Source organism: Pan paniscus, chromosome X, assembly GCF_029289425.2.
Source record: "Pan paniscus chromosome X, NHGRI_mPanPan1-v2.0_pri, whole genome shotgun sequence".
In the NCBI taxonomy this organism is placed as follows: Eukaryota; Metazoa; Chordata; class Mammalia; order Primates; family Hominidae; genus Pan; species Pan paniscus.
Genome location: NC_073272.2, coordinates 134,995,749 through 135,022,790, shown reverse-complemented (window position 1 = coordinate 135,022,790; position 27,042 = coordinate 134,995,749). Strand labels below are relative to the sequence as shown.

The 27,042-nt window shown below is 38.6% G+C and overlaps 1 protein-coding gene and 1 pseudogene across 12 annotated transcripts in view; one reads left to right on the top strand and one right to left on the bottom strand.

Annotated features, from left to right (window-relative positions):
• Positions 1–357: 357 nt before the first annotated feature.
• On the top strand, positions 358–1,868 carry LOC100988156 (protein C-ets-2-like; annotated as a pseudogene).
• Positions 1,869–3,007: 1,139 nt separating this feature from the next.
• INTS6L (integrator complex subunit 6 like) overlaps positions 3,008–27,042 on the bottom strand; it is a 61,862-nt gene continuing 37,827 nt past the window's right edge. For 2 of the 12 annotated variants that reach the window (XM_003805181.6, XM_063601753.1), the window contains 9 exons: positions 16,085–16,179; positions 14,964–15,074; positions 12,479–12,697; positions 11,450–11,573; positions 10,287–10,429; positions 8,092–8,326; positions 5,357–5,731; positions 4,376–4,469; positions 3,008–3,991 (listed from right to left, as the gene is read on the bottom strand). In XM_003805181.6, coding sequence (XP_003805229.1) covers positions 3,883–3,991; positions 4,376–4,469; positions 5,357–5,731; positions 8,092–8,326; positions 10,287–10,429; positions 11,450–11,573; positions 12,479–12,697; positions 14,964–15,074; positions 16,085–16,179 — 1,505 coding nt within the window. In that variant the 3' untranslated portion in view covers positions 3,008–3,882. Of the gene's footprint in view, positions 3,992–4,375; positions 4,470–5,356; positions 5,732–8,091; positions 8,327–10,286; positions 10,430–11,449; positions 11,574–12,478; positions 12,698–14,963; positions 15,075–16,084; positions 16,180–27,042 lie in introns of those variants that run through there. The other 10 variants (XR_004668755.3, XR_008622758.3, XM_055106307.2 and 7 more) reach the window with 9 other exon arrangements.

Sequence of the window (27,042 nt, the reverse complement as noted above, 5' to 3'; positions counted from 1 at the left end):
TGCTATTGGCCCCTCCTTCTGCCTTCCTCCCTTCTCCTCTTCTCTCTCTCTCCTCCCCTCTTCCTTCCTCTTCCTCCTTCCCTTTTCCCTCAGCCATCCATCCTCCCTCCTTCCCCCACTCTTGAAGAGCATGCCACATGGGGGACGGGCTAGTTACTTGCTCCAGTGGCAGGTGAGCACGGTGTCACCCCAGCCCTGAGTGCTGGGAGCCACCTGGCCTGCATCCAGCCTCCCTGATTGTCCCTTTTCTAGCCCCATGCCTGCACCTGTGTGCCCTAACACATTGCACACCGAACAGCCATGGGCCCTGAGTAGCCACCACCCCGATCATGCACTGGACTTGCCTGCAGCAGCACAATGAATGATTTTAGAATCAAGAATATGGACCACATAGCCCCTGTGGCTAACAGTTACGGAGGGACACTCAGGCACCAGCCAGCCTTTGACACTTTTTATGGGTCTCTGCTGTGTTTCACTCTCTAAAGAGCAAACATGTAACAAACCTGCACGTTGTGCACATGTACCCTAAAACTTAAAGTATAATAATAATAAAATAAAAATTTAAAAAAAGAGCAAACACTGTAAAAAGTGCCAACAGGCTTGGATTCAATTTCTCATGACTTGCCAACTGTGCATTGCCCTTGTTAACGCTGTATAGCAAGGCTGTGATGAATGAAGCTTTAAAAGCTACCTTCAGTGGCTTCAAAAAGGAGAAATAGTGCTTTGGCCTTCCAAAGAAACCCTGGCTGTGGAGGGAGCAGTAAGTATGCCAGGGGCTTCTCTGCACTACCAACAAGTTCAGTCTGGTGAACGTGAATCTCCAGAGGCTTAGCATGAGTGGCCAGGTATTGTATAACCTTGGCAAGGAGTACTTTCTGGAGCTGGTACTTGACTTTGTGAATGACATTTTCTGGGAACATCTGGACCAGATGACCGAAGAAAGCCAAGAAAAGACAAAAGATCAATGTAAAGAAAATTCATGCCTGAACTCAATTCCTCATTGGTTTAACAGCAATACATTAGGTTTTGGCATAAAGCAGGTACCCTATGGTATGCAAACACACAATTACCCCAAAGGCAGCCTCCTGGACAGCATGTGTCCAGCTTCTGCACCCAGCATGCTCAGCTCTGAACAGGAGTTTCAGATGTTCTCCAAGTCTCAGCTCAGCTCTATCAGCCTCAACTATGCTCCATCAGTCAGGACTTTCTAGGCAACTTGAATTTGCTCACCAACAAGTCTGGGAAGCCTAAAGACCACAAATCCCCTGAGAATGGTGCAGACATTTAAAGCTGTCTGCTTTTTTAACATTTAAATCATGAGGCAGACAGCTTTGAGAGCTCAGGCACCTGGAACAACCAGTCATCCTTACTGGATGTGCAGCAGGTTCCTTTCTTCGAGAGCTTCAAAGAAAACTGCAGTCAGTCCCCCTGCCTCAAAAAGTTGACCATGCCTTTCAAGGATTACATCCAAGAGAGGAGCAACCCGGTGGAGCAAGGCAAACCAGTTATACCTGTGGCTGTGCTGTCTGGCTTCACAGAAAGTGGACCTATTCACCCACAGCAGTTTTTCCTGGAATTTTAGACAGTCTTGCCAGTCATTTCATCAGCTGGAATAGGGACAGGTGGGAGTTTAAACTTGCCAACCCTGACAATGTTGCCTGCCAGTGGGGAATCAGGAAAAATAAGCCCAAGATGAACTACAAGAAGCTGAGCCTGGGTTTACCTACTATCATGACAAGAACATCATCCATAAGATGTCGGGAAAGTGCTATATGTGCTGCTTTTTGTGTGACGTCCAGAACTTGCTGGGGCTCATGCCTGAGGAACTGTACACCATTCTGGGCTTCCAGCCAAACACAGAGGGCTGAGGTCTCTGGGACCACCATGAATCAGCCCCAGGCCCGTGGACTGAGTGGGAAGCCCATCCTGACCAACTACTCCAAGGACCCAGGAAAGACACGATTGAATGTCCAGGAACGTCTCCAAGAAGCAGTGGACTTATTGCATCCAAAACCACACCTCTTGACCAGGCTTTCTCTCCTGTGGCAGAGAAGGCACAGCTAATACTACTCACCATGCTTTTAAATTAAAATGGTCGAGAAACAGGCACTGGGAAGCCATCTTGGCTCCTAGCAGGCTATGGGAAGGGATGGTGCTGGCTGTTTGAGAGTCTCAAAGGAGCAAGCATATCATGAATGCACACAAACTATTTTTCCATTTTCCTTTGTGTTTTGCAACCAGGAATAGAAAATGCAAAAACTCCCTCTTTGTTTGAGAGGGGTAGGAAGGTGGGAAGTAAGCAGCCATGCCATTTCAGAAGTCAGCTTGTATATATTATTATTTGAGACAGGGTCTTGCTCTGTTGCTCAGGCTGGAGTTCAGTGGTGTGATCACAGTTCACTGCAGCCTCCACCTCCTGGGCTCCAGCAGTCCTCCCACCTGAGTCTCCTGAGTAGCTGGGACCACAATTGTGTGCAACCACGTCCAGCTAACTAAAAATACATATATTTTGGAGAGATGGGGTCTCACCATGTTGCCCAAGCTGCTCTTGAACTCCTGGGCTCAAGTGGTCTTCCCACCTTGGCCTCCCAAAGTGCTGGGATTACAGATGTGGGCCACTGCACCTGGCCTCAAATTTCTTTCTTACTCAGCCATTCCAAGGGTGAGTTGAAATGCCACAAAGCTCCCCTACCATGTTTCAATGACTTCTCTCCTAATTCAGGATTGGCTTGGTTGCTGTAAACCTTTTACTATATTCTAGAGTTCCAATAAAACTTGATTCTGACAGGTTTTTTTTTCCCCAGTGTTTTCCATGTTTCTTGAAAGTGACTAGTCCCTGGGTACTCTACTCTGTGATTTTTCACTAACGTCACTCAATTCTGTGAGTGATGTTTTGAAGTTTAAATCCTTATGTTAACATCTTAACTTGTTTAACAGCATACACTCTTTTTCTGAAAGGAGTAACAAATCACAAGAAACATATAAGTAGAAATTTATCCAGCATTAATGAACTTGTGAAAATCAATAAAATGATTTATTTTATATATGCAAAATCAAAATCTCTTTGTACACTTTAATTTTTGCAAATTCATACAAACATAACAATACTGCTCCATATAAACTTTTGTATAAACATTAAAGGAAATATACACATTTTTTGTTCTTCTTGTGCTTCCAAAGCACAGAATGTATAAGTCCATCTGAAGACTTTCTATCATCACATGCAAGAACAAATGTCAGAGGTTGGGGGCAGCCTCAAGTGCACTTTGTAATGTCTCTAGACAAAAGAGAAGAGAATTGGAGGTAGATTGTTTGGTGACTCTCCCTGCCCCTTCCCACAGAGAAATAAGTTACCCAAATAGCAGCTTCTTACTTCTTTGATTCAAACTATCCTGAATATTGCATGGTTTAAAAGGCACAACTAGGAATTGTTGAAAACTTTGCTCAGCACACATAAGATTGCCATCTCCTTTCTGTACACCTATTCTTTCTGAAGGACACAGTAAGAGCACCAAGTTGTGCTCCACTTGCAGGTGGCCCCTCGCCACTCTGAGAATGCCTGGAATGGCATAGTTCAAGTGAGTGACCTCTCATTACCCGTGGTAGGGGCAGTGGTGTTTACCGAATTTAGCCTGCTGAATTAATAACATCAGCTTCCTCAATTGAGGAAAACAAAACAAAACAATTCATACTTTAAAAAATTATTAAGGCAAAAGCCCAGCTTTCACTGCCAGATAATCATAAAATTCAAAAGCCCCACTGCTTCTTCTTAGCATCTGGAAAGCAATTCCCTTGACTCGAACATTCCAGGAGGCTTCAACAATATCCTGTTCCATCCTACAGCACAGAAAACTTGTCATTTTTTTCTCACTGGTCTTTGCACTAACATGATGATCTGCTGTTGATGTGACTAATGTTGTTGTGAAGGTGGTGGGAATTTATTTTTTCTAGTACCTTCTCAAGGTACTGAATTAGGACTCGTCTTTTAAACCTGAAAATAAAGAGAAATTTTATGAACCAAAAGATACTTAAAGTACTCATGATGTTCAAGGCACTGTGTGGGATACAAATCGAAGCTTACAATCTACATAGGAATATAAAGATTGTCCTCATGGAAAGATATGTCTTAGAGCAAGTACCAATAGTGGCAATTGAGGGCCCAAGCCTACCTGAGGCTATGATAAAAGTAGAAGGATGAATGAGTTGAGTTCAGATAACATAAATCCAAATACTTCTGGAGACAGCCTTAACTATGAGTGAGGGCCAGGGTTTAAGAAAAAAGCAAGGCAGAGCCTATTCCTCTCTTTTTCCTGCACTGGGCCCTACTGCTCTAAAAACAAAAACAAAAAATTGAAGAGTTCCTGTTTATACCTACCTTGCGGCTTCCTTGATGGTAAATTCAACAAACTGTTTCTTCATCTCCAGAGGTCCTTGCACTTCTTCAAGCAAAATGAAAATTCTTTCATATTCTGAAGATATTTAAAAAAACTTCAGTATTTTTATAAAGATGAATGGGAAATAAAATTTAATTGTTGTACATCCTTAGTAATTGTTCTTCGTGAGTGGAAAGTTAGATGTAGTTTGTATTTTAACATTCTTATCAAAATATCTGCATGCATCTACTAGGGCAACTCTTGTTAACACTAACCAAATGTAGCAGGCTGAATAGCAGCTGCTTAAAATTGTCCACATATTAATCCCTGGAACCTGTGAATACATTACCTTATATAGCAAAAAAGACTTTACTTTGCAGGTGTAATTAAGTTAAGGATCTTGAGATGGGGAGATTATCCAAGTTTATGCATGTGGGCCCAATGTAAGCACAAGTGTCCTTATAAGATGAAACAGTAGAGTTAAGGTCAGAGAGAAAACATGTAAAGACAGAAGCAGAGGTCAGAGAGGAGAAAAAGTGCTAAGGGTGTTTTCATGAAGATGGAGGAAGGGGCCATGGGCCAAGGAATACAGATGGCCCTTAGAAGCTCGAAAAGGCAAAGAAAGAAATTCTCTCTAGAGCTAGCAGAAGGAATGCTGGTCTGCCAACACTATTTTGGCCCAGCAAAAATAATTTCAAAATTCTGACTTCCAGAACTTAATATAATAATTTGTATTGTTTTAAGCTAGGAATCTTTTGATAACTTGTTATGGCAGCAAAAGGAAACATTACAAGAAATAAGGGGAAAAAACAGGAAAATATAGACTGTACCTTTTTAGTTAAAACAAGAGGAACTGCCTTAAACTATGTGAAAGCCCAATATTGCCCCCAGTGTACCTCAAGGGATAGCTTGAATCTATAGTGAATCATAGAATGAGAGAAACCTCCTGGTGCATTATTGATAGATGTTCTTTCACTACTTACTTCGACCAAACTTTCGAACTTCCTTCATTAATTGATGTTTTATATCAGCATTGATTCCTTGTGCCATAGCAGGAGTGATTTGTAATGTATTTGGCATAGCTCCCAAAGTAGACGCTACTGGGTCTTTTTGGTCATCTACGGAGAGACTGCAGTTTTTGGCTCCTCCTACAAATGCCTTACTACCAGGTTTTTGAATCAGCCCATCTTTGCTGAGACTTGTGAAGTCGTCAGACAGAGAATCCACTTGGTTGGGTGGCATAAGATCTCCTGTCATATTTATAAGCTCTGATGGAGCAGATTTTGACAGGAAGCCATCAGGTGTGATCTGACCATTTTCCGTCTTCTCCTCATGGCCATCGTGAATGACAGTAGCATCTGGAAACCAAATGAAGAGGTTGAGCTGTGAGGTAAGTGTATTATGTCAACCCCACAGGTATATCCCTCTGATGCTCAATTTCTAGGAAATTATCTCATAAAGCAGGATGATATATCAGGTGGCGATCTGAAACCCCTCAAATTGAGGCCAGGACACATAATACAATAAAACCACCTCTTATTTTCTGGCCCTATGAATACATATGGAAACCAAGTAAGACAGTACAACTCTAAACACACATTCACAGATCTCTGGTACTCATGCGTTAGTGTCAGCTTGTTATGCTTTACAAGTTGAAAACAGCAAGTCTCACTTTATTTCATGATTTCTCAAATTCACATACAACCTGCCATGCTTTACTGAGCTGGAAGCCAGACAACTTGGATACACCACAACCTGCCTCCTCTTTACATCAAATACATTCTGAGAAAATAGAGGCGGCCATTAGTGCTGAAAGTTCTATACACACTCCATCACCAAAAATCCCTCTTAGTGTATTATCTTCCTAATCCTTCTTTTCTGTGTCAGAAAAGTACTTTCTTTTCACTCCAGATCTGACACCTCTTTCATTTATTCATCGTCTGTGGCAGGCAGTGTGTCGGGAGCTGGAGATCAGCAGTAAACAGCCAGAGCAACGTTCCCTGCCCTTGTGGAGCTCACATCCTCATGGGGCAGTCAGACAGTACATGCACAATGAGCAAATGAAACAAGCAGTATTGGGCTGGTGTTGGGGAAGTCATCTACAGGCCTTTGGGAGACAGCAGCAGAGGGAGCCCCAGGGGCTCCCGTGTTAGGAGAAGGTGACAGAGGCCAGCCGTGCCGTCTTGCAGACTAAAGCTGGTTCAGGGTCCCTTCTGAGTGCTCAGGAGAGTTGAGGATGGGTTTTCAGGAGCAACATGGCATGATGTGATATACATGCAGACATAATTTTCTGGCCACAGGGTTAGAGAGTATGTGATAGATGGGGGCTAGATTAGAAACATGAAGCTGGGATAAGAAGGTATTGTAGTAGCGTGGTGAGAGGCCACAGCAGTGTGCACTGGAGGGATAGAGAGAAATAGTGGGATTTAGGGATTATGTTGAACATCAAGTTTCCTGAACTTGTGAAAGGTATCAAAGCGAGGGAAGAATAAGAGAAAAATCATGATGACTCTACGGTTTGTCAGCTGAACCGCTGGGTAAATAGTGCTGAAGTGTGGCAGGAGCCAGGGCACAACTGCCCTCCAGAGCATTCTTCCCGACTCTGGTTCAATGATCTCAGGTTGACAGCTTGACTTTGATAAATATTAGCATTATTTACATGAAGGAAATCTGCAAACACTACAATCTAGAGCTTCTCTACCCTCCTCAACCCTGACAGATGTTAAAGCTTTACTGGCACATATCTGGATGGTGTCATTATCTGCAATGTGGAAGGCTACAAGTAGAGCTGTTTTGGAGAGGGGCAAGTTCGAGAGTTCAGTTGAAACTCATGAAACCTACTGAGTTTTATTTGTCTATTAGACACCTAAGTGGAGATGCATGTCCACAAGTAAGTCTGAGTCTGAAATTGAGGAGCAATTTATATTCTAGAGGTCAAATTTAGAGCCCCAAGACTGCATGGGGTCACCTAGGAAGAGAACGCAGTGAAGGACAGGAGAGGTACCAGGATTGAGTTTTGAGGCCCTATGATATTTAGAGGTGGAAAGAAAAGGCAAAACCAGAAAAAGAGGATGAAAGGGAGTTGCTATTAGAGGGAAAAGAAAGCTGTAAGCTTATGGTGTCTGAGAACCCAACGTACACATGGAGGAGGGAGTGAACAACTGTGTCAAATGCTGTGGAGAAGGAATGGCAATGTGCTGCACACACTAGTGACCTTGATGAGAATGTTTCAGTGGGGTCGAGGAGGCAGATACCAGACTGCACCGGATTAGAGCATGCATAGGTGGTGATAACACAAAGAGCAAGTGCAGATCCAGTCTTGCTGAGTCCACTTGCTCCTACTGCCAGGGAAACCTGCTTTATCCTCCTCACCCTTGCAGCCACTCCAAAAGGTTGCAGCAGACATGCTCACCTCTTTCCATTTCTCCATTAATTACTGTGGCATTTACTTGCTAAGCAATGTATTCATTACTGTTAATTACTGTGTGTTAATTACTATATAATTATAATTTTTTTCACCTCATGTAGATTGAGATCCTTGAAACAGGGTCTCTGCTCCCTGTGGGGTTTATTGTACCTACCAAATAGATGATTTAGTAATGGCTTACTTAATGAACACAAACTGAACACAAAGGAAGGAACACAAAAAGGGAAATAAAATTGTTTAGCGTCTTAGTCCTCTAGGAGCCATAAGGAAATCACAACCACTACTCTATACCTGTATGTACAAGGGTGGGTTTTATGAGGTTTGGATAAGATGGGAACCACGAGGCTGAGGGTGGTCCCTTTCCGCCCACATGGTTAGTTACAGTAGGTGGTGTTTGTGGTTTCCTCAACAGCAGGGACATACTCCGCCTTCTCTTAGATGACACAGGACTGTTGGGTTCCCCTGGACGTTTCACTTTGTTTTGTGGCCCTGCTACAAACTCATCTGCTTCATCAATCATCATTCCCTAAAAAACACATAAATGAACGTATTTCATTAAAGACCAAAATTCCACTATTATATAACTGCAAGCACTCTTAATATGCATACATAATCAATCTTGCATTATATCACGAATATGTCTTTTTTTCTTTCATTTTTTTAAATCCCATGCCAGATTAACTAATATAAACCTTAATCATGGGCCGAAGATTTATCTTACCCCACCCCAACTTTGTTCTTAGAAATATGCAACTCAATTTTAATCCAATTTAAATGGAACAAGGAGGAAACTAACATACAGGATGTTGTCCCAAGCAAAACATACTACAATAATGATTAATCAGAAAGTTTGCAAATAAGCAGCATTATTCAACCAAAAGGAGAGAAGTACGAACTATTTTGCATCAACTCTTCATAAGGGAAATAATTTCCTTTTTTATGCTTCAAACTCATATCATTAAACAACATTGATTATCACTGTACAGTATGCTACATGTATGTGTTGAAAGGCAGGCAGGTGGAAAATGTAACTTCCCCATCTGCAGCCTCACAGGGATTCAAATATGCCCACTTTGGTGCTGGGCAGGCAGTGAGGAGGCTTTTCACTCTTGGGGGGATAGATAAAAGATGAGAGGCAGCAGTATAGAAATTTAGCCAAGAGCTGTTCTTGTCCAGGAATAATCCAAGAATATGTGCCCTCATTATTTGAATAAAATAATAATAAATGACTTTTCCAAAAGATTTTTTACTCATAAACAATACAGAAAGGGGAAAACATTTTCAGAGAATTTACTACATGCCTGTTCATGTTGTAAACAACGTACATGTACTCACTTAATATTATGCAGAGTTCTATTAGTTAATTAGGTGTAATTTTTTTTTTTTTTTTTGAGATGGAGTCTCACTCTGTCACCCAGGCTGGAGCGCAGTGGTACGATCTTGGTTCACTGCAATCTCCGCCTCCCAGGTTCAAGTGATTCTCCTGCCTAAGACTTCCAGAGTAGCTGGGATTACAGGCACCCACCACCACGCCTGGCTAATTTTTGTATTTTTAGTAGAGACAGGGTTTTGCCATGTTGGCCAGGCTGGTCTCAAACTCCCAACCTCAAGTGATTTGCCTGCCTCGGCCTCCCAATGTGCTGGGATTACAGGCGTGAGCCACCTCGTCCAGCATAGTTAGGTGTAATTATTATCCCCAGTGCCACAAAATGAGGAAAGTGAAGCATAGAAAGATAAATTGAGGATTTAGGTGACGTGGAATACCTTTCAATCAGTCTTGTCACAAAAGAGATTATTGTGTGGTCTGAGCCTTAATTAACACCAATGGTCTCCTCCATGAGTGCAGCTATAATCCCATTTGTTTTCATGCTTTAATGGGCAAGTCAGTATAACACACACACACACACATACACACAGACACACACACTCCCCACATTTAGATTTTTAGTAGGACCATTCAAGTAAAACAACATCACTTAGTACTTCATATTTCAAGGGACACATTCATCGTTTTCTAGATCAAGCACTACAGATATGAATCATGGAAACAGGAAATAAACTGTGATTTCGATATTAAAGAAATTAGTGTGTGGTGGAATGAATATAGATTCTGGAGTGAGAAAGATGTGGATTCAAATCCTTGCTCTTATGTGCTATGTCGCAGGTAAGGCGTTTGACCACTGTGGCCTTTGATTTCTCCCTTTTAAAGGACAAACAGTAACATTTGTCTTACAGAACAGTTGTGAGCATTAAGTGAGATCATTAAAAACACCAGCTCCTACTAGTACTCAATACATGGCAGCTCTGACTTTATTCAACCAACACACTCTTGCATCAGGAGGCTCCCACTAAGAGCCTTAGTGTCATATTTTATTGTTTAAACAAACAAATGGAGAACCTCTGATTTGTATTTATCTTGCCAAAAAGAAAATAATTATATAGCAAGAATATCCCAATTTAGGCAGACATAGGCATAGGTATCCTACCTTCTTATCTTGTTTAAACGGATTGCCAAAAGTATGCAGTCTTTTGGGTTGGTCTGGATCAATCTCTCGCAGTGGAGAAGCCAATGTCTTCAGATATTCCTGATAGTTACCCATTTGTGCAACTGGAACACTATGAAGGGAATCTGCAAAATCACAGGAAAAGAAATTGATGCTTATAGCTGAAGCGTATGGTCCTTTCGAGAAGACATGATCATAGTTTGGTTTAGCAGTGTGTGTCTTGGCATCAAATGGTATTTAAAGTCTCGAATCTAGCATTCTAGGATCTAGAATCATCTCTCTTCATCCCAATCATAACTTAGTCTACCGTTACTACTGCCTACAGGCTCACATCGCTAGGATCAGAACAACTCCCTTGCCTTCAAACCAGGTTTGAGAATGGGCTGACCCTACACCACCATCCCAACTCAAATCACCACATATCTTCTGCATTTCAAAGAGTCTAGTCTCTACAGCATTCACTTATCATCCAGAGAATCTTGGTTAGTAGGTGTTAATCACTGAGAATTTGATTAAATCTGTAGGTTCTCTTCCTAGAAAAGCCCTCTTACACAAAAAACTTTGTGTATAATTTCAGGGAATTGACCAGAATAAGATTTGCTCATTTTAGTGAACAGGTGAGCCTTTTTAAAATTAACAAAATGGAGTAAATGGAATTTGTAAATAGTCACAATTATCCTGGATACCATTAGGTTGATTACTTTCATTTAAATGAGGTATTCTCTACCGAATTTATCACAGTAGGCTGAGTGTTATAGTGTTTGGGTGTGCAAATTGGGAAATCTGACAGACCTAGGTTCTGCCACTTTCCAACTGGCTAAACTTGGGCAAACTACTAAAAATCCTCACTCTCAGTTTCCATGTCCATGAATTGGACATAAAAACAGTATCTATTTCCTGGGGTTGTTTGAAGCTTACAATAGCTAAAGCATGGCAAGTGTAGTGTACGTGCTGATTAATGCACACTTGACCTTAAACTTGAAAAAAAAATGTGCCTGGTAAACAGACATAGGGATTCAGTGAAAACAGGCATTTTAAACATTAAAATACTATAAAATAGCCTACTCATTATGCAATAAACACCTTCCTGTAAGTCATGCCTGGCATTTTCCAAAAAAAAAAAAAGTATTTCACAGTTATTTTACCTTCATCTTGTCCAACAATAAACTTGTGCGTTTTCAGCAGATTGGATCTCATTCTGGTCAGCTGGTCTAAAAGACCTCTACGGGGAATATCATAAGCATTTCTGTATGTCTGAGGTTTCAAATCCTATTTGAAATGAAACAAATAATTTCAGTTACTCCTAAGGCTTTTAATATAGAAATGTCATACTTATCTCTCTTAAAATGTTACTGAAGAGTGTTATATCAATACAACTGACTACAGTAGAATTTTCCCAGTGGCAAAATTCCACTTGCTAGCCTTGTTCTGCATTGTAACACACCTACAGGGTATTAAAGCCACTGGGACTATCCCTTTTCAAATATGTCATTTAAAACACCAAATCCCGAGATTGATACCTGTGGCCGCCTTGCAGGACCACTGCTCGTACTCTAGATGTATTCCTCTGGCAGCCATGGAGGGGAGGTGAGCTGCTGGGATCTCCCTTCAGGAAAGCAATGGCTGATCCTGCAAGGAGTGCAGTTAGCAGAGAGCCTCCCGCTGCTGTGGTGCCATAGGGATCCGCTGCAGCACTGAGCTGAGGCCATGCCCTTCCCAGGCTGCCCATAGCCAGTAACAGACAATGGCAGGGTGTTAGGGCCTGGCCAGCTCTGCCCAGCGTGGCCCTCCTCTGTAGGAAATCTTGGTGCTAGAGGTCCCCACTGTGCTGGCCAAGACTTTCTCCAAGCTACACCAGTGTCTGAGCTTCTTCACACCCAATTCTCCTTCATTCCTCCTTCCTCTCACAGGTGATGGGCCAGCTTTGTAGCTTGGAAGCTCTGCCTGCCTACTCCAGCTTCATCTCCCCTTTATCTTTCATGGGCGTTACCCACAAAACATATCTTGTCCATTTAATTCCATATTGATATCTGCTGACAATTCCTAAACTGGTCCATTATTAACTACTAACTCCAAAATAGGATTGTCCATTATTTCAAAACTAAAGGAATATGAAAGACATAAATGTATCAGACAAGTTCAAACAAATACAAACTATTTATGTCACAATTTACCTTGTTTAAGAGCCCAATTTGGAAGCCAGCAAATTCTTTGGTGTTCAATTCTGTCAGTCTAAGTGCAGTTTCCCCTGTGATTTCTTTCAATAGTTTTCTAAAATTTTTATTGTGAGTCAAGGACATGCCACCTCCAGAATGATTTTTCACTTTAATTCCAATTTCCTGGGGAGGTTTCTTCCCCACTGATGCTAGTATTCGTTCTGACTCTAGTTTGGTCTAAAATGAAAGTACATAGTATGTTATAAAAACATCTACATTACCACTGTCATTTTTACTACTTAAGAAAGATAATACTTTCAGAACCCCACAGAACAATTTTCAATTACAAATCACAGAAAAATGGATAATTAAACATTTTCCTGTGCTTCTTTGCACTACCACAGCAAACAGATAGGGGGCAGGAAAGACAAATAATATTTTTTTTCTTGTCTAGTGTCAAAATTATAATAAAATCATGGAGAGAATAAAAACCATGAAAAGAATTTCATTCATAGACATTTAAAAGCACATTTTGTTACTATAAAATCTAGTCTAAGTGAACAGGTTCATTTCAGACTCAGACATAAAGGTTTAAGACTGTATTTATACATGTAAACTAGTACTAAAATTCAGATCACATCGAATGGCATTATATCTGAAAAAATTAAACTATTTATCTCTAATATTGGACTACCCAAAAAAGGTCTGAAAAAATTAAACTATTTATCTCTTATATTTGACTATCCAAAAAAGGTCTTAGAAGATAATGCTTAATTTAACAGATATTACTAAGTAAGTAATTTGTAAAAAGCCTCTTAATAGGCATTGTGATACCATATTGATTAATATTGCTTGAGTGTATTATAGCAATATATATTTGGCATATTTTGTGTTTTACATACATCTGAAATGGCTCAAGAAACACTGGTGACCCAGTTATTAAATTAGTAATTTGAGCTATTATAAATTAGCTATGATCTTCCCTTTTTCTCAGAAAGATGGAATTCCACCAATGTTCGGTAAACCTAAAATGATTTTGGATTTCTTGTGGTTTGGTGACAGATATTTATTAATTTTCCCTAATTATTGGAATTAAGTCTATGTTTATTATCACTAAAAAATTCTTAAGTCATGAAATATGAGATAAGAGCAAATGAAGCATCTGTTTCCTTAAATGGTCTTGAAAGCTCATTTGTAAAATGATACATGTGCCCCAAAAGGTCCCAGAACTTGCATTAATTAAAATCTCTGTACACTATTCTTCCTTGTGGCCATACCTTGGTGACACAGCCTTAAAGGCTTAGGTAAACATCAAATTTAAAAAAATCGATAGATCAATAGATAGATAAATAAATAAATAACCAAACCAAAACATTTACAACAACCACAAAAAATCTATTAGCAGAGAGGAAAGGAGGTTAGGGGGACACTTGGTAGATTAGAAATCTGGGGTTGCCTTTACTTTCTTTTGCACTTATAAGCACACTGGACTGGTAGGAGCTGGTAAGCTCCAGACCATACTGAAGTTGTTGTCAGTTCCTAGCAAGGGGTGTCGGCATCCCAATTGTGGAGTCACTTTGGTTCTTTGGTGAAATCTGATGTTTTGCTCACTACTCTCCATTTCCTAAAGGCCAAACTTCCAAACACATCCACCTTGAAGCATTATCACCACTGCGAATGCTACTATTGTCCCCTACCTGGGAATACCTTTGTGCATAAGGTAAGTAAAACTGCTGCATTAATTTGTCATATAACATAACACATTCATATGATAGTAAAGTTCTAACTCAGTAGTTCTCAAATATTTCCATCCTACAAGAATGGGCTAAGTAGAGGTGAGAAGTATGATAAGGAACGGTGAGTGGAGGATGAGGTACTAATAGAGAGGGGCAGGCAAGGGACAAGGTGAATAATGGCAAATGAGGAACAGGTGGAGGGTGAGAAGAGAGGAAACTGAGCTCCACTCTTCAGTTCCCCTTGGGGTCTATCACCCTCCAGTGTGAGGAACACTGGTCTCATCTCCCCACTCTCCAGGGAAAAGCATATAGCTCTTTATCCAAGGGCTAGCATGTGAGTATAAGTCCTTCACATGCCTGAAAACTAATCTCAGACAAGTCATTTAATCACACCACGCCTCAGTGTGCTGATCTAAACAGGAGGGATGCTGTAGCCCAGAGTGATCTGAGGAGGAACTAGGTTGAAGATAGACAAAATGTGACCCATGAGAGAAGTCTATTAAACCTCTGCCCCATATCAACCAGCTTGCGGGTAGGACAAACTGGCAGGCAAAAGGAGAAATGGCACAGCATCAAATGATACTGACAGACCCTTAACTGCAGCTTAATGGTGAAGCTAGAAGCCATAGAGAATCACATTATTACTAATCCATAAAGTGTAGAGATATATACACATTTAATTTGAAAAATTACAATTACACTAAAGAATAAGGAAATGCACTTCTGAGGGCAAAGGATTTTTGTTTGTTTGTTTTTACCAATACTACCTGTTGGCTGAGTTTTTTAAGGTAAGAGATAACACTGTAACTAAGTCCACAATCTAAATTATCTGATATCAGATTTGGAGCTCCCATCATCCTTAGTGCTTTCTTTAATGGCTATAAGGAAACAAAATACACAACAGTAAGAATAGAATAAATCTTAAAATACTCAAAGTTCAGTTATAAGGGGCAAAGGGACATGATTCATTTCTTAGAAGTCAAGGTGCTGCACATAAAACCAAACATGGAACATTAAAAAGTGGCAATGAAAATAGCAGAGAAGTAAGGAGCAGAAAGTAAAAAAAATCAGAAGAGAGTGGGATAAGAAGAGCAAGTAACAGCAAATTCAAACAAGTAAATTGCGTTCAATCTTATTTCCCAAATCATCAAATCATTTCACATTGCATTTTATTGTTTGCCCCATTACTGCCATGGTAAACAGTAACACACCCCAATTTCTCCTCCCAGTGACACCAATGGTACCATTTAAGATTCTGCCTTTTCACCTCTAGAAACTTCGCTTAAAGGTTACCACATCAACCTCTGAAATTATTTTGGTAATCTTGATTTAGATTATATTACCAGTTCAAAATCATGAATACTTCACATTATGAAATCCAAAATGAGGCCAAGTCATTTCTGAATTTTTTTGGATTCCGCCTCTCACCACCAGTGCCCAAACTTCATGCGGTGTCTAGGACACATTTAAGAGGCAATAGGCAACTGTAATGTCTTCAGATTTTCTTTTTCCAGAGGGAAACCCCATACTGAGAATTTCTAGAGTTAAAAAGGGAAGTTGATGTAATATATGAATCCAGATCTATTTATTCTTAAATTCCAATGTTATAATTTCATAAGGTTACTTTTAATAAGAGAAACATAGATGTGTTTTATAAAAATAACCATGGCAGTTAAAGGAATAAAATAGAGAAAATAGCTCTCTTTTGTGCCGCCATGACATCTCCAAACTCTTACACATGATTTGAGAAGACAGTGACGACACAAATATCTGTAAAATAAAAAGATATCTCTCTTATTGCAACAGTAAAAGCTTTTGATCACTAACATTTCTTGTGACAAGAATTATCATTGATACAGTTAATACATATATACACACAAATACATACTAATAGGTAGTATGGAGGCAGAGTTTTTAAGTAGCTGTCAAAAGCCTGTCGCCACTTCAGATTTGGCTTAAGCTTGTGAACTTTAAACAAGTCATCTGTAATAGAAAAATAAAATATTACATCATTCTAGTCCTGAGCTCTAAGATATAATCAAGCAACCCACATCTAGAAACTTCAGCTTTTAATGTAGATGAAAATTTCATTGGCGTTTATTTGATTATCTTTTTTAGTGGTTGTACTATTTACCAAAATTATATATAGTATTTTTTCTAAAAAATGAAATAAATTCTTAAGTTACATATTCCTCTTTCATCTGCAATGCTACATGAAATACAATATTAAAACAATGATTTTGATCCACTTGAAATATTTTCCCAACCTCTTAGATATTGGTAACTAGTAATTTTCACCTCAGGGGCAATCCATGGTCACTGGTTGATGGAATAACATTTATTTCATTTAAACATAGAGGGTGTTATCCATTTTGCTGAAAGGTCAAGGTAAGAGACTTTACAAAGTATATATAAACAAAAGCTAAGCCTATAATTTCTAGGCAGTGATGAGCAAGCTCTAAAACTATATTTTGGGCCAGGCGCAGTGGCTCACACCTGTAATTCCAACACTTTGGGAGGCTCAGATGGATGAATCACTTGAGCCCAGAAGTTTGAGACCAGCCTGGGCAACATAATGAGACCCCTGTCTCTATAAAAAAAAAACAAAAATTAGCCAGGTATGATGGCATATGCCTGTAGCTGGGGAGGTTGAGGCAGGAGGATTGCTTGAGCCTGGGAGGTTGAGGCTGCAGTGAGCTGTGACTGTACCACTGCACTCCAGCCTGGGTGACAGAGCAAGACCGTGTCTCAAAAAACATAATAAAATAAAATAAAATAATAAAATAAAAATTTTAATCAGCCTATGCTTTGTTTAGCCATATTTCCCTGCCTCTGCATTTTTTTTTTATTTCCATGATCACACATTTTGAGCCAAACTTTAGGTCACTCACTGACCTAAAGTCATTGGGTGATAGTAAAAGCACTAGTAGAAGTAAGTACAGATGTTAGGTTGAAGTTTAAAATTCTGTAGAACAACTAAACATGTTTCTTGAATACCATGTACTAAAAATATTTGAACTAAAAATATTTACCTAAGTAGACATTCCCTATCTTTTCACACTTAATTTAATTATTTTAATAATCTAAATACATTTTATATACGCATGAAAATTTCCTTCACATCTCATTATTTCCTTCCAAGTGTAAGAAAAAAACATTTTTCTAATACAATAAAAATATAAAAATTGGAATCCCCAGACATCAACATGAATCTGCCACACATACTATAGGTACCAAAGACACTATAAATTCATCCTTTATTTTGTGTCTTAAGGTTTTAGTAGTTTTGATTTTTAAAAAAAAATGCTTTACTTACAGAGACAAAACCATCCCTATCCCACATGCATAATTTCTTTACAAATAGGGCTATTCTTTGAAAATCTGAATTACTTTAGTTAAGAAAAGCGACTACATATTTCCTTCCTTTTACAGCTATAATAAATTATTCACTCCTGCTGAAACAAATTTAAATGAATTTACAAAGTCATAAAATGTAGGTCTTTTGTTAAAGATTTGAAGATATTTCTGGTTCATTGCAGCAAGTGGGGCCTTTAAAGACCATTCATATCTTGACAGAAAGGAATGAGAGACCATGGATATATCCTGTTATACCATGTCTTTATGTGGAGTCTGTTGGGAATTAGGCAGATTTTGGAAACTAACGGACAAACGTAAATACTGGAGAAACTTTTAGATATAAATAGATTAGATAATCAAGTGAATAATACTCTTTGCATTTCTAACAATGCCAAGTGCAATGATTCCACCAAGGAGCTCATTTAGGCTAATTATTTTCTGCCAGAGTTTTAAAATGGGAGTCAGGAGAAGAAAGAAAATCTTCTGCAGTCTAGATTAAGAGTAGAGAGCTCCTGGGGTGACACTGCCTTAGTCACTACCTCTGTAGCTCAGCAAATTATTTCCATGGCATTAAATACCCATTCACATGGACTCTCTAGGATGGTACAGTAAAGGTGTCACATAAACAATTAGCTGATCAACATTTGAAAGAAGAGGTGATGAGAGTGTAGAATGAAAGTAAAATGATACTGCCAACACCTCAAAAATGACCGGTATTTTCTCTTCCAGTTCCTTTCTCCCCATTTCTTTCTTCAAAGAGAGGGAAGACCTGGGTTTGAGTTCAAGCTCAGCCACATCCTTAGCTCAGTGAGTTTGGAGAAATTGCCTTTTGTAAGCCTCCATTTCATCTATAAAATGGGTTAGATGATAATTGCCTTACCACAAGACTATTCTAAGGAACTACATAATGTATGTGTAAAAGCCCCGTACAAAATGAAAAACAAACAAACCAGTGTAAGCTGTTAAGCACCAGATACATAGTGACTGATACACATCAAAGTATCCTGCTTCTATTCTCTATTCTCATACCTCTCCCTTTCTTCCTCCTGATCATAACTGGTTTTAATATGGAACTAAAGTTTATTTTTTACACAAGTCCTCAGTTCTTAATTTAAAAGAACAGGTGGATTGAATGTGATATATTTAAGAAAATGAAAAAAAAAGTTGTTACAAATGCTCTAATTTCTGCAGTTATTAGGTCTCAATAGAAAAACTAATTTCCTAATTGGGAGAGAGTCCTTTGCTAACTACAACAATCTGGTGACCTCCTTAATGAAATGATTCTGGTAGCTCATTGATACAATTAAGCTTCGTTTATCTATTCCAGAAAATGAGATATTTTATATTTTCTGGTAAGTTTTAGTGCATAAGTAATTAAACTTTCATGACCTTAATTTGATTGAAATCTGGTATTAATAAAAAGAAAACAAGGGACACTGTTATGAACAATTACTGTACTATGCAGTAATATAGTGATGGTTCTGGACTTATGTAGTCTGTATAACTTAACTTGCCCTTTTACTAACTGTCCCTGTCCACTAAAACTGCAAAATTATACAATAGCCTTCTTAGTATAATATAGCAGTGCCTTCGAGAGCTACTAAGATAATGTAGGTATTAATAATGACAATAATAATAACAACAGCATTTATTGAGCACTTACTATTTGCCAGGCAAGTTCTAAACAATTTAACTATATTAACTCATTTAATTCCAACTAAATCCCTTTGAGGTAAGTACTATCATTATCCCCATTTCACTAATGAGGAAACTGAGGCATAGAGAGATTAGGTATCTTGCCCAAGGTCATGAAACTAGCAAGTAGCAGAGCCAGATTCATACCTGGGCAGCTATGCCCTCCAGCCCAAACTCTTAACCACTATAAATGTCAAACTCCCCAGAGAATTAAGTAATTATGGAAATGTTGAGTTTCTGTTTATTTCAGAAACTCACAAGGAATCCCAAGTTTGGACTTCAGGAGCTCAAGGACCTCCAGCCTCAAAGGGTGTTAAAAACCCTATACTCCTCAGAAAACACAGGTTACAGAAAGGCCTGGAGATGGATATTTGAAGCCAGGGGGCAGAATGGGAACTGAGTCAAGATTGGCATGGACCCTAGCTGAATGTATGGGATTAGGGAACAGGGGAAGAGTCAAAGATACCTCCAGAGTTTCTGGTGTGGGATGTTTGCATAGACATGGTGATGCCACTAACTAAACTGTGCAGAGAGGAGGAAGAGCATGGTAAGGTAAGAGTTCAGCTTGGCTTGAAGACACTCTTGAAACATCCAGAAGGCTGTTGGGCAACCAAAATAATTTAGGTCATCATGCTCTAGGCAGGGTTGGAGTCTTAGTGTTATAGGCTAAGGAGGACCAGGCACAGATGCCACACATGTCTTACTGGTGACAGAAGACACTTCAAACAGAAGAAACACTTGACATTTGAGGAACAGAGTGATGCAAACTAAAAGGTGACCAGGAAGACAGTGTCAGGATTTGACTTGGCATAGTGCTGAGGAGTTTGGGGAAGGGCACCACATGGCAACTTAAGCACAGAAGGTTTTAGGCAAAGAGAGAACTGAATGCTTGATCACACTATAATCATTCCTCTTAACCATTATGTCATGCCTTCATCTGACCTCCATTACCTGAAAGACGAGCAAAGGCAAAGATGAGAGGATGAGTCTTGCTATTGTAAAGTGCTCTACATCCTGATAGCTACTGGAAGACCAGCTACTCTAGTTAAAGGAATTTTCAGGGAATAATTTGGAAGGCAGGCTGGATTTAGACCAAAGATGGGACCCTAGAGCTTAGCCCATAATAGTTGTATAGGACTTTCACAACTGCTCAGTAGTAATGAGGTCACCTCTACCCATATGGTGTCAGTGGAGGTCAAGTGTGGAAGATAATGAAGCATTCCTATCTCTTACAGCCAGGAAGGTATCATTCTAGGGAGGATCCAGAACTCCTACCCACACACAACAATAACAAGGAGATCCCTCCCTTTTGGTGTCAATGAAGGCCAAGTGGCGAGCCTGGACTTCTACCTGGCATGAATGAGGCAGCACCTCCCAGTTTCTCCAAGAGGAGTGTGAGAGGAAGTAAGTTAAAACAGAAGGTTTAAGTAAGATCCAGAGACTCATAACAAAATATTGAAAATGTACAGGAAAAAAATCACTCATCATACCAAGAACCAGGAAGATCTCAAAATTAATTTTTTTTTTTTTTTTTGAGACAGTGTATCACTCCAACACCCAGGCTGGAGTGCAGTGGCGTGATCTGGGCTCACTACAACCTTTGTCTCCCAAGTTCAAGTAAGTGTCGTGCCTCAGCCTCCCGAGTAGTGGGAATTACAGGCGTGCACCACCATGCCCGGCTAATTTTTGTATTTTTAGTAGAGACGGGGTTTCACCATGTTGGCCAGGCTAATCTGGTCTGGAACTCTTAACCTCAAGTGATCCACCTGCCTTGGCCTCCCAAAGTGCTGTGATTAAGGTGTGAGCCACCATGCCTGGCCTCAAAATTAATTTAAAAAGACAATTAAGGGATGCCAACACCAAGATAATAGAGATGTTAAAAATATCCAATTTAAAGCGGCCATCATAAAACATGTTTCAAAAAATAATATGAGCAGGCTTGAAACAAATGAAAACACATGCAAAGAAACAGAGAATAAGAATAGAAGATATAAAGAATAACTAAATGGAAATTTTAGAATTAAAAAAATACAATAACCAAAATAAAAAGCTCAGTAGATAGGCTCAACAACAGAATGCAGGGGACAGAGGAAATAATCAATGAACTGGAAAATAGAACAATGTAAATTACCCAATCTGAATAACAGAGAAAATAGAATGAAAAAAATGAACGGAGCCTAAGGAACCTAAGAGACTATAAGAAAAGATCTAACATTCATGTCAACAGAATCCTGGAAGGAGAAGAGAAAGAAAGTGGGGCTGAAAAAGTACTCAAGGTAATAAATGGCTGAAAACCGGCCAAATTTGGAAGGAGAAATAAACCTACAGATTCAAGAAGCTGAATGAACCTCAAACAGAATAATCTCAGAGAATTGCATGCCAAGACACATCATAATCAAACTTCTGAAAACTACAGGCAGAAATAAATCTTGAAAGCAAAGAAAAACAATACCTCACTTGCAGAGGAAGAACAATTAGAATTAAAGTAGATTTCTCATTAGAAACCAAAAGAACAGAAGGCAGTTACACAGCATTTTTCTAGTGCTAAAATAAAAGTACTGCCAACCGAGAATTCTATACCTAGCTCTCTCTCTCTCTCTCTCTCTCTCTATATATATATATATACACACACACACATACACACACATATGGATATATACATATGTATATACATATATATGTATATATATATTTCAGGAATGAAGGGGAAATCAAGGTATTCTCAGATGAAGAGAAACTAAGAGAATTTGTCACTAGCAGACCTACCCTTAAAAAACAGCTAAAGGATGTTCTTTAAACAGAAATTAAACATAAAAGAACAAACCTTGAATTATCAGGAAGAAAGAACAGGATATGCCAAAATATGGTTTAAAACAATGGACTTTCATCCTGAGTTTTCTGAATTATGTTTGACAGTTGAAGCGAAAGTTATAACACTGCCTCATGTATTTCTAATTGTACATAAAATAGTTCAGATAATTTTATTATAAATAGAGGAGGGTAAGGGAATATAATGAGAGATAAAGTTTCTATATTCCACTCAAATTAGTAAAATAATGAGAACGAGTAGACTGTGGTAATTTGTGTATATATAACACCTGGAGCAATCACTAAAAAAGCTATCCAAACAGATATACTTGAAAGTACTATAGTAAAAGAAAATAGAATTCTAAAAAACATTTAAATAACCCAAAAGATGCCAGTAAAATGAAAACAGAGAAAAGAAAAATAGAACAAAGAGAAAACAATACTATAAGATGGCATACTTAAGCCCTAACATAACAATAATCACATTAAATGCAGATATCTAAATACATCAATTAGAAAACAAAGATTGGCAGAGTGGATTAAAAAACATGACCCAAAAATGTGCTGTCCATAAGAAACTCACTTAAACAAAACAGTTATAGGCAAGTTCAAAGTAAAATGATGGGAAAAGATATATCATGCAAACATCAAAGAAAAACAGAAGTGGATACATTAGTATCAGATAAAGCAGACTTAAAAGCAAAGAAAATTAGCAAAGATACATTACATAATGATCAATCAAGGAAGAATACACCATGATTCTAAATGTGTATGAACCAAGTAAAAGCTGCAAAATAGTTGAAGCAAAAATTGATGGAACTGAAAAAGAAACAGACAAATCCACAATTATAGTTGGAGACTTCAACAACCCTCTCTCAAAAAGTGATAGAGCAAATAGACAGAAAATCAACAAGGATATAGCAGAACACCATCAACCAACAGGAACAATTTAACACTTGTAGAATATCCTACCAAACAACATGAGACCATACATTATTCTCAAGCACTGCTGGAATATATATTAAGATAGAAAATATGCTTTGCCATAAAGCAAATGGCAACATATTTATAAGAGTAGATATCGAATACAGATGTGTCCTCTGACCACGATGGAATTCAATCTAGAAACTAGTAACAAAAAGATAATAGGTAAATTTCAAAATACTTGGAAATCAAACAATACACTTCTAAATAATCTATGGGTCAAATAAGTCTCAGGAGAAATCAAAAGACAAAGTAAAGTGAATGAAAATGAAGGACAACATGTAAAATTTGTGGAAAGCAGCTAAATTAGCGCTGAGAGAAATTTAAGGCACTAAGTACTACTTACAATAGAAAAGAGGAAAAGTATCAAACCAATAATCTAAGATCCCATACCAAGAATCAAAAAAGAAAAGCAAAACAAACTTAAAGTAAGAAGAAAGGAAATAAAGAAATCAATGAAATTTAAAAAAAATTGATAAGATTAATGAAACAGCTGGTTCTTTGATGAGATTAATAAAAGTGACAAACATCTAGCAAGGCTGACAAAGACAAAGAAGACATAAGACCCGTATTATCAACACCAGGAATAATATAGGTGATATCACTAAAGACTCTGTACACATCAAAAGGACCATAAGGGATTGCTAAGAATGACTCTACACACATACATTTCACAACTTAGATAAAATGGACAAATGGACTGATTCCTCAAAAGGACATATAACCACATTTCACTCAATGAAATACATAATTTGAATAACCCTATAACTATGAAAGAAATTGAATTAATAATTTGAAAACTCCCAACAGGAATGTTTAGAACCAGATAGTTTCACTCAGGAATTCTATCAAATGTTTACAGAATAATTAATACCAATTATACACAATCTTTTCCAGAAAACAGAATAGGAGAAGCACTTCCCAATTCATTTTATGAAGAGCTTGTATTACCTTGATACTAAAACCAAAGACAACAACAAAAAAGAAAACTACAGGCCAATATCTTTCATGAATATAGACACAAAATTACTCAAGAAAATATCAGCACATAGAACTCAGTAATATATATGAAAAGAATTATATGCCATGACCAAGTGAGATTTATTTCAGGGATAGAAAGCTGGTTCAATATTTGAAAATTAGTCAGTGTAATCCATCATACTTAACAGACTAAAGAAGAAAAATCATATGGTCATATCAAATGATGCAGAAAGAACATTTGAGGCCTGGCCCAGTGGCTTGTGCCTATAATCCCAGCACTTTGGAAGGCCGAGGCGAATGGATCACCTGAGGTCAGGAGTTCAAGATCAGCTTGCCCAACATGGTGAAACCCCGTCTCTAACTAAAAATATGAAAATTAGCCAGGCAGGGTGGTACATGCCTGTAATCCAGCTACTTGGGAGGCTGAGGCATGAGAATCGCTTGAACCCAGGAGGTGGAGGTTGCAATGAGCTGAGATTGTGCCACTGCACTCCAGCCTGGGCAACACAGCAAGATTCCATCTCAAAAAAAAAAAAGAAAGAAAAGAAAAAAAAAAAGAGCATTTGAGAATCTTTAACACCTATTTATGATTTTTTAAAACTCAGAAAAATACAAATAGAAGGGGAATTCTTCAACTTTTTATTTTTGAGATGGAGTTTTGCACTGTCTCCCAGGCTGGAGTGCAGTGGCACAATCTCAGCTCATTGCAACCTCCACCTCCCGGGTTTGAGCGATTCTCCCGCCTCAGCCTCCCAAGTAGCTGGGACTACAGATGCGTGCCACCACGCCCAGCTAATTTTTGTATTTTTTAGTAGAGACAGGGTTTTGCCATGTTGGTCAGGCTGGTCTCAAACTCCTGACCTCAGGTGATCCACCCGCCTTGGCTTCCCAAATTGCTGAGATTACAGGCGTGAGCCACCGCACCCAGCCAGAACTCTTCAACTTGATGAAGAAAATCTACAAAAGCATTATGCTTAATGTAAGAATGAATAGTGCATAGTTGTCAAGCACCGATGGAACATACATCTTACCACTGCCATTAAACACAGTGCTGGAAGTTCTCTACAGTACAGTAAGGCAAGAAAATAAAAGAAAAAACATAAAGATAAGAATAGAAAAGGTAAAACTGTCTCTATTTGCAGATGACATAATTGTCTATGTTGAAAATTCCAGGGAATCTACAAAACTCTCCTACAACTAATAAGTGAGCTCAGTAAAGTTGCAGGATACAATATTAACATAAAAATCAACTGTATTTGTATATACTAGCAGTGAACATGTAGATACCAACATCAAAAATACACCATTTGCAATCACTCAAAAAATGAAGTAAGTGTAAATATAACAAAATATGCACCGTATTTGTAAGTGGAAAACTGCGTAACACCAATGAAAGATCAAAAAAGATCTAAATAAGTATTTGCAAGTCACCTATCTGTCAGAGGGCTAGTATCTATGATATATAAAGAACTTTCAAAACTCAACAGTAACAAAAGCAAACAATCTAATTAAAATATAGGGAAAAGTCAGTTCACCAAAGAACATATACAATGGCACATCATCACATCAGCACATAGAAAGATGATCAATATTGTTAGCCATTAGGGAAATACAAATTAAAACCACAGTGCTATATCACCATACACCTATCAAAATGGCTAAAATTTTAAAAATACTGACAACACCAATGGCTGATGAAGATGCAGAGAAACTGATTCACTCATACACTAATGGTGGGAATGTAAAATAGTATAGCTACTCTGGAAAACATTTAGGCTATTTCTTAAATAACTAAACATGCAACTACCATAGGATCCAGCAATTGCACTCCTGGGCATTTATCTCATAGAAGTGAAGACTTATGTTCACAACCTGTATGCAAATGTTTACAGTAGCTTTATTCACAATAGCCAAAAAGCATAAACAACACAGATGTCCTTCAACAAGTGAACAGGTGGAGAAACTGTGGTATATTAATGTCATAGTTTGTAAACTCAGCAGTGAAGAGGAACAAACTATTGATACTTGCAACAACCTGAAGGAATCTCTAGAGAATTACACTGAGTGAAAAAAGCCAATTCCAAAAGGTTACATACTGAATGGTTCCATTTATATAACATTCTTGATATAATAAAATTGTAGACATGTAGAACCGATTAGTGGTTGGCAGTGGTTAAGGAGGGGATGGGTACAGAAGGCAGGTAGATGTGGCTGTAATAGGGCCTCATAAGGGATCTTTGTGGTGATGAAAATGTTCTGTATCTTCACTGCATCAATGTTAATATCACAATTGTGATACTGTACTGTAGTTTTGCAAGACTTCCATTTGGGAAAACTGAATAAAGAGTACATAGGATCTTTCTGTGTTATTTCTTTTTTAAAAATGTTATTAAAAATTGTGTTTAGGCTGGGCACAGTGGCTCATGCCTGCAATCCCAGCACTTTAGGAGGCCAAGGTGGGCCAATCACTTGAGGTCAGGAGTTCGAGACCAGCCTGGAAAATATGGTGAAACCTCATCTCTACTAAAAATACAAAAAGCTGGGCGTGGTGGTGTGCACCTGTAATCCAAGCTACTTGGGAGGCTGAGGCAGGAGAGTCACTTGAACCTGGGAGGTGGAGGTTGCGGTGAGCCAAGATCATGCCATTACACTGTGGCTTGGGTGACAGAGAGACACTCTGTCTCAAAAAAAAAAAAAAGAAAAAAGAAAAGAAGAAATTGTGTTTAAAAACACGTAATACTTACCATCTTAACCATTTTTAACTGTACAGTCCAGTAGTGTTAACTGTATGCATATTGCTGTGCCACAGATATCTAGAGGCTTTTCACCTTACAAAACTGAAACTCTATTACCCACTGAAGAACAAGTTCCCATTTTCCCCTCACCCAGCCCCTGTTTCTATGAGTTTGACTACTTTTAATACCTCATGTAAGTGGAATCATACAATATTTGTCATTTGGCTTATTTCACTTAGCATAAGTCCACTAGGTTCATCCATATTGTAGCATGTCACAAAATTTC